Source organism: Triticum aestivum, chromosome 6A (genome assembly GCF_018294505.1).
Source record: "Triticum aestivum cultivar Chinese Spring chromosome 6A, IWGSC CS RefSeq v2.1, whole genome shotgun sequence".
Lineage (NCBI taxonomy): Eukaryota > Viridiplantae > Streptophyta > Magnoliopsida > Poales > Poaceae > Triticum > Triticum aestivum.
Genome location: NC_057809.1, coordinates 15,445,975 through 15,453,911, shown reverse-complemented (window position 1 = coordinate 15,453,911; position 7,937 = coordinate 15,445,975). Strand labels below are relative to the sequence as shown.

Here is a 7,937-nt window from a genome sequence, read left to right as displayed (position 1 = left end):
TAACAAGACGGTAACTCAAGTTTTGGTCAAATGGAGTCACTCTCCGGCGTCGTTGGCGACCTGGGAAGATCAAGATGTGTTGAAGCAACAGTTTCCGCGCGCTCCGGCTTGGGGGCAAGCCGTTTCCTCTCAAGGGGGGATTGTCAGCAGCGCTGAGGAAGAAGAGGCGACAAGAACTGAAGAGCTACAGGAGAACCTGGCCAGAACGGAGCAGGCCAGGCCCAAGAGGAGGACGCAGGTCCCTTCAAGGCTGCGTGGCCCAGAATGGGCCCGATAATCGCGCTATATGTATTCCCTTCCCCTCACTGTAACGGGTGGCTGGCGGCTTCGGCCGAATGGATAGGATAGGAGTTGGCGTATGAGACTTGTCTGTAATCCTTCCTCTCGTCGAATCCTCATGAACTAGCTTGAGATCTGAGCAATTCCAGCAACTATAATCGAGAGATCCTAGTTCGTGCTTACATACCCTCACTTATTTGTCGCCTGAACACAAGGTACAACACAAACACACATGTCCTGCCCTCACTTATTTGTCACACAATATTAGTAATGGCTAAAACTCACTTCAGCTACGTTGATTCGTCCGTAGGCTCGATCACAAGCTGTGGCCAAGTACTCGAAACAAATAAGTTCAGCCTCCGTGCAAACAAAGAACAGATCCACTGTTATCAGCATAAATATGGATATGCAAATCGTAGAGGTAGCCATGGAGAGATAGATAAGAGACGAAGCCATGCATCATGTCTTCCAACTTCCAAGTCCTGCAACTACGTGCTCCAGCTCGCCTGTCAGTTATTCCGCCTTGAAGACCTGGAGAGTTTCAATTTCTTTCAGAAATTCCAGAATGAAAAAAAAAACGGAGTAAAAACTGGAAGGAAAGCTAGAGTTAGCACATGTACCGTCGGCCTCTCCGCATGATCTGATCTGCTTCCTTTAAGTTTGGACACTTGTATATCTCAACTTTCTTAATTTTTGCAACTGCCTTTGCTCCACCAATTGAAACTAGGCTTGGACAATCACAAATTACCAATTCCTCAAGTAACGCCAGATTACTGAGCCAAGTGTGCCCCGGAATGGATGTTATATCCTGGCATCCACTCATCGTCAGTGAGACGAGGGATGTGAGATTTTCTAGCCATCCAGGGACACATGCAGAGTAATCACCACATCTCACCAAGTAGAGAGCTTGGAGGCACGAGGGTAATATCACCCCCCTTTGCCAGCTGGGACTTGGGCACCCGGCCAAGTGCAACGACACTAGGGATGTCAGGTTTTCTAGGCATTTTGGGACAGATGCAGAGAAATCTCCACATTCCTTCAAGTTGAGAGTTTGGAGAGACGAAGGTAATAACAATTCACTTTCCCATTTGAGTTTTGGGCATCCAGAAACAAACAGATGTTCCAAGTAAAGAAAACCCTCAAACCTTTCAGTTGGTACTGACACTAAGCCCTGACAACCATTAATACTTATACTCTTGATGGCTGGTACATAATCTGGACGCAGAAAATGTTTGAGGCTTGATAAACTATGGCACTCCAAAATGTATAGTTTCGTCAAGGAAAGGAAAGTGCCAACGTTACGACTATTGTTGTAGAATGATATGCTGTTGAGAGCACAACAGCTGTCAATAGAAAGTGATACTAAGCTTGGCAAGTTCTGCGGCTCAAACCAGGTTGGGAGAGAGACACCTGGATATTTCCCGAGGGATAGAGACCGGAGATCTATAGAAGGTTGCAGAACTTGGAGCACTTCTGTCCCATTGTACTGCTCGTTTGGAGATAACACTGCGAGTGAATTCTGGTTTTTATCCTCTATTTTGATGTTTTTGACACTAATTACCCTATTTAGCAGGATTTCATCCATTTTACCCCATTTAGCAAAAGTTTTGCCACAATTTACCCATTTTAAAGTTTTGCGAGCATTCTGATGAGCAGGTCTCAATTGTTAGGTCCACCTAGCATGCCCCATCAATAATTTTTACCTACCTATTTTTCTCCACGTTGAACCAGTCCTCGCAGCTTCGCTCGACTGGGCTGGCCTGATATGATCGCCAGAGCAGGTCGCTCGCGTCCAACGCACAAGGCGTAAGTTGGGCCGCACCACTCTGGCCTCCAATATTCATAGCACACATTGTTCGCCTTCCTTCGAATCACACACACGCTGCAAACAAAGAAAAAAAAGGATTTCAACAATTTTGAAAATGGTGAAAAAACTTTAAATCAATGTACGTCAGTTATAGATGGGTGATATGTATACACGTGATCTTCTAATAAGCATTTTAATTCTGTCTGAATCAAACGCCTCACCGGCCAATGCATGAGTCAGGAAAACTTCATAATACACATATGATGGAGATGGTCAAAATCATGTGGAATGGGGTACGACGTGAGGGCTTGCTTGTTCACCAACCTCGCTGATTTGTTGGACGAGCGGCCCCCATAGATCTGCAACCGAGCACAACCTGATGGGGGCATGTACATGGACGCGCCCACGCCGACGTCGGCGAGCTTGATGGAGCCGGATTACATGGGGTCATTTCTTGCCTTGATGTCGCGCCCAGACGTCGGCGAGATTGACGGAGCTGGATTCCACGGGGTCATTTCTTGCCTTGATGTCACGACCATATATAACGCCGCTCGAGGAGGTATGAAATCACGCCGCTGCCGTTGCCTGACAATCCCTAACCATAAGTTCGAGTGAGCCTGACGGGTACGTATGGGCAGAAGCCTGGACGGGCGATGCAATTTATTAGGCGTGAGTAAGGAGCGTGGTCGACTCAGGCATTATGCGTTGGACGAGACGCAAGTGACCTCCATCGGGCCGGGCCGGTCGGGAGAAGCCGTGAGGACTGGTTCACGAGAGAGAAAAATAAGCAGGAAAAAATCATCGATGTGGCATGCCAGCTAAACTTCACAATTGGGACCTGTCTGCCAGAACACTCATGAAATTTTAAACAGGGTAAATCGTGGCAGAACTTTTGTTAAATGGGGTAAAATGGATGAAATTTCGCTAAATGGGGTAAGTAGTGTCAAAAATGTCAAAATAGGGGGTAAAAACCGGAATTCACTCTAACACTGCAGAGGACTCAAATGACCAGTTCAGTTTCAACTCGTGAAGATATTTCTTATTCTTCAATTCCAATTCAGCCGCATGATCCTCACTTAGCATGCGAACCTCTATTATGTCCAAACATCCACGAATTTGGTTTAAATTCTTGATTAGTTTTGTTCCTTGTAGCTGCATATTGGCTGCATTCAGATATGTGCAATCAGCAGAATATGAGAATCCTTGTGATACGAATCTCCGTAGAGTGCTCAAGTTACTGAAGCCATATGGTAAGCTTTCTAGACTGCAGTTTGTGACATCTAAAATCTGCAAATTATAGAGCCAACAAAAATTTGAAGGAATGCTCAAAGAACAATCTTCGGAGATTTTGAGGTACCGAAGATGCTTCAAGTTGCCAATACTATATGGTAACTCATTTGTAGTGGTAAGAGAAATCACACGGAGACGCGGCAGATTAGTACACCACTTGTCCATCACAGTGCTTGTTGTACTCCCTAACTGCTTCTCGCAAATTAGGGTACGCAGTGTTTTGTGCTTGCATAGGCTCACCAAATCAGAATTGCCAACATTCCTGTTACGAAATATGTATACACGACGAACATTTTCAGGAACTTTCTCATAGTCATTCTTATTTCTTAAGATGCAGCAGTCATGCTCTGAAACTTTTTGTGCCATGTCATGCAGCAAGTCATGGATTACATATCCACCATTAACTTTTTGAAAGAATGACCGAGTTACAAGATCTTCAAAGTGCTGCCAACCAGCTTTTTGAAAAGAGTCATCACCTTGAGCTTCAACAAAGCCTTTTGCCACCCATATTTCAGACAAGGCTTGTTTTTGGAATTTGTAATCTTTAGGGTATACAGCACAAAATGAGAAGCAACGCTGTAAAATGAATAGTAAATACATGTAGCTCAATCGAAGGGCAGGTAAAATATCAGTCACCTCTTGTTCCAACTCCCACAATTCACTATGAAGTATACTCTCCCAATGTGTTTCTTGAAGGTCCATTCTTAACATGCGTCCAAGAGTTTTGGCGGCTAATGGAGAACCCTTCAATTTAGGAAGTATGCTTTTACCAATGAGTTCTAACTTTGGATCATTGCTAGAACTTTCAGACCCAAAAACACATAATTTGAAGAAATTCCAGAAGACATCATCTTTCAACCCTTCTAATATAATAGGCTTCACTGTGCCCACTCCCTGAGCAACATTTGGACATCTAGTGGTGACCAACATCATGCTTCCCTCTTGGGCGCTTTTTAGAGGTGCACAAAATCTATTCCAGCACTGCCTATTTTCCTTCAAAGAATCATCCCATATATCATCAAGGACAATCAAGACCCTTTGATTGTTTACATGCTTAGAAAGAGCAAGCTGAAGAGAATTCAGATTATCAGCCGGTGCATCTTTTCCACTATCAGATGTTGCCTCTTTTCTAGGACATGATTGTATAACCTCTTTGATTAATCTTTTCACGTTGAAGTCATCCGAGACACAAATCCAAATTACCAGGCCAAAGTGAGACTTCACTTGTTGATCAGTGTAGTTATGTTGGGCCAAAGTAGTCTTTCCAACACCACCAATTCCAACTATTGGCAAAACAGGAAGATATGTTATTCTTGATTCATTACTAACTTGGTTGTTTGCTGATAAGCTTGTTGATGCATTGGCTAAACTTTTTGCTCTCTTGTGTTTTGCATTTGTAGGGACATTGAGAAATTCCATCACTTGCTTTAGCTCCTCAGCACGACCAAATATTTTTGCTTCATCTGGCATAGCGGTAGTCTCCGGCCTAACTGATTTGTCAAATCGTTGCACAACTTTATGCAACCCCATCCTCTTCAACTGGCGAGAAAGATTCTCCAGCCTTTCTCGGACATCCTTCAATTTGTCAAAGCTGCCATGAATGAGAGTACCAATGAAGTCACTAAAAGGAGACTTGCTTGTGTTTCCCTCCAATTCAGCCTTCATCTCATACCACCTAAACTCATCAAGAAGGTCATCCGCATTATACACGGCATCCTTGAGTCTCGGAAGCAGCTCAGCCACATGGTGTTCATGGCTCCTCCACTCTGCTCGGTCAACAAGATTGTACATTGCAGGAAGAGTATCTCTAAGATGTTGTAGGCCACTCTGCAAGTGCAATAATGCATCATCCTGAGGACCTTGCTCCTGTAAAGGTGGTGATCTACTCCGACCGCTCTGCAAGTGCAACAATGCATCATTATGACGATATTGCTCTTCTGATCCACCATGTCCACTCTGCAAGAGCAATACATCATCCAAAAGATCTTGTTGATGTGTTCCACTCCGTCCACTCTGCGAGTGTGATACATCATCAAGAAGATATTGATCCCGTATATCACTTTGTCCACTCTGCCAATGTGACACATCATTTTGAACATCTTGATCTTGTGTTTCACTCCGTTGGGAGCGCAAATACATAGATCTTGCCCACTGAAAAAAATGGATACATTCATTCAAGCCATTAATGACCTCAACGCCAAGTCGTAAGCCCTTGACAAGCATAGTGTCATTTGGTGAGGACATGGCGACGGAAGTCGGGAGATCTTTGTTGTCGTGTCCTGCAAACAAACAATGGGCACAATCAAGATTATAGTACTTAAGTTTTGAATCATAGTATTCAACAAGCTGGCTATTCCATTTAATTTTATTATGTTCTCCAGTTTGATTCTAAAAAATTAAATTTGGCATGAAATAATATATGCTATCTATCTAAATAGTTCATCCTGAAAATTACTTTTGAAGCTCGGCCTCCATGGAGGCCGGTTTTTGAAAAATTCAAAATTCAACAAAATTCGTATTTTTACATTTCAAAAAATTCTTAAAAACAATACACACATATATGGAGGCATAACACACATGTGTGTAAATTTTCAGGACGAAATACATTGAAATGAAGGTTGTGCAAAAAAGACAAATATGTGCCTTTTTAACACATGATACTATTCATCCCAAAAGTTCTTGAATTTGTTCTTTTTGCATTGATCACATCTCAGGGTATTTCATTCTGAAATACACGCATACATATGACATCCTTGTATACTTGTACAATTTTTTCAGAATTTTTTGAAACCAAAAAGTATGAATTTTGAATTTTTCAAAAAAAAAAAGCGTCCTCCATGGAGGCCGAGCTCCAAAATGCCGTTCTCAGTTTATCCCCACTATATTTATTATCTTAACATACACGCATGCCAGCTCATGTAAGGTCCGCCCTAGTATGCATGATAATTCTTTTACATTATTAGTTGAATGCCATGCACACATCCCACCACATCACGCATGCCACCTTGTCAAAGGTCTATGCAACATGCATGCAAAAAGTTTTTCATTATATTATGCCATCTATATTCAAAATATTTTTCGACCACATAATAATCAGACACAATATATAATATTCATTTTTTATTTTAGTTCATATATATTAATTCAACTATGCAATTTTCATACAATCAAGTCACTGAAATATATCCTCTTGCGTCTCGTGGGTTGCTCCCGCAGCTCACGAGGCGACCGCTGCCCCAACAACCTCCTCCTCCGTGCCACCCTCCCTCGCCGTCACCGCTGGTGGCCTGCGGCGGCGGCGGCGGGGCGCGCCCGCCTCCTCCTCCTCCACTCTGCTGCTCCTGAGTTTGCCTTCTTCCTCGCAAGCGGCGCCCCCGCCCAGATCTCGAATCCCCTCCCTCCCCCTCGCGCCATGGCCTTGCCTGGGGTGGCGCTGCCATAGGCGGGTGCGGGGCGGTGTGGACTACGGTCATAGAAGAATGGTATTTGTCTGGTATTGGAAGTTCAAGGTTGCAAACACAGACAATTTTGAAGTTCGGGGCTATACATTAAGCTTTAATGGTTTAGGGTTGCAATATGGACTTATCTCTTTAAAGAAATACTTTTGTTGGTAAGGGTTCGTATTAACAAAATATTTTCTCGAAGGAATAACTAGTTGCTTCAAATTGGCCACAATCAAATTTTGTGGCCGTCGGATTCTCAGCCTGAATCTTAGCTCACATGCCTTGAGTGTATACCTTTTTTCTGGCCCTGCGGTTTTTGGTGTGGTTCTATTTTGGGTTTTTTTGTTTTGGCAATCCCGACCCGGATTGGACGGTGGGGTGATTGGTGTCCTTTTTTTAATGTTTTTTTTGTATCGACTCAATTGTGAGTCAGTTTGTCCTCGGCTGAATCCCGAGGTGGAGAGAGGGAGGGAGGAGAGGGTAGCATGGCGAGGGGCGGCAGTTGTAGTCGACGCCGATGAGACAAGTAATTGTGCCCACTTCCCTTCCTATGCTCAACCTATTGTCCTTCTCATCCGTGTTGAGTTGTTGATCGGCCGGGGTCAGCGAGGCCGATGCACCGACCACATCCACATCACCCCGCGCCTCGCCTCCTGCCACACCTTCTCCATACTATGTGACCTCGGTTGTTTTAAATTGATTTATGAGCACCCTCGGCATCGTTGTCCCGCGCTGAAGCAGCCGAAGCCGGTCACATCTTCTGTGCCGTGGGCCTGAACGAGGCTACTATGTTCACCTTGCACCATCGAATTCTCCGACAGGTTTGGTGCAGATTTCAGATGGTTCGCTTGTGGCACAACTCGAGGTTGCGAAAATTTCCTTGGTGTTAACTCCGTGGAAGTGGGACGGCTTCCCTCGTGGCCACCATGCCTTTCTGGTAGACATACGGGCAGCCTAGTAGGCCGGTTTTTTTCTTGGCCGGTTGTTACTACTATGATAGCACCAACCTCCTGCCTCCACCTTATATACACGTTGGAGGCTACGGTTTTACAACGAGGAAGATGCGGTCTAGGCCGCCGCCAGTGTAGACCTGGGGCCAAGATTATCTATGATGCCTA

The 7,937-nt window shown here is 44.3% G+C and overlaps 1 protein-coding gene across 1 annotated transcript; it reads right to left on the bottom strand.

Moving 5' to 3' along the window:
• Positions 1–886: 886 nt before the first annotated feature.
• On the bottom strand, positions 887–7,625 carry LOC123129308 (disease resistance protein RGA2-like). Its single transcript, XM_044549525.1, has 5 exons — positions 7,616–7,625; positions 5,567–5,655; positions 3,077–5,272; positions 1,312–1,768; positions 887–1,185 (listed from the first exon to the last, which is right to left on the bottom strand). The coding sequence occupies exons 1-5, from the start codon at positions 7,623–7,625 to the stop codon at positions 887–889; spliced, it is 3,051 nt and encodes a 1,016-aa protein (XP_044405460.1).
• Positions 7,626–7,937: the final 312 nt, after the last annotated feature.

Bases quoted from the DNA above. Each gene is read 5' to 3' on its own strand.
- LOC123129308 (XM_044549525.1), bottom strand. The intron at 5,273-5,566 runs GTCATTAATGGC...TTGCACTTGCAG, and splicing joins GCTTACGACTTGGCGTTGAG to AGCGGTCGGAGTAGATCACC. The intron at 1,769-3,076 runs GTGTTAGAGTGA...TCTCCAAACGAG, and splicing joins GGTCATTTGAGTCCTCTGCA to CAGTACAATGGGACAGAAGT.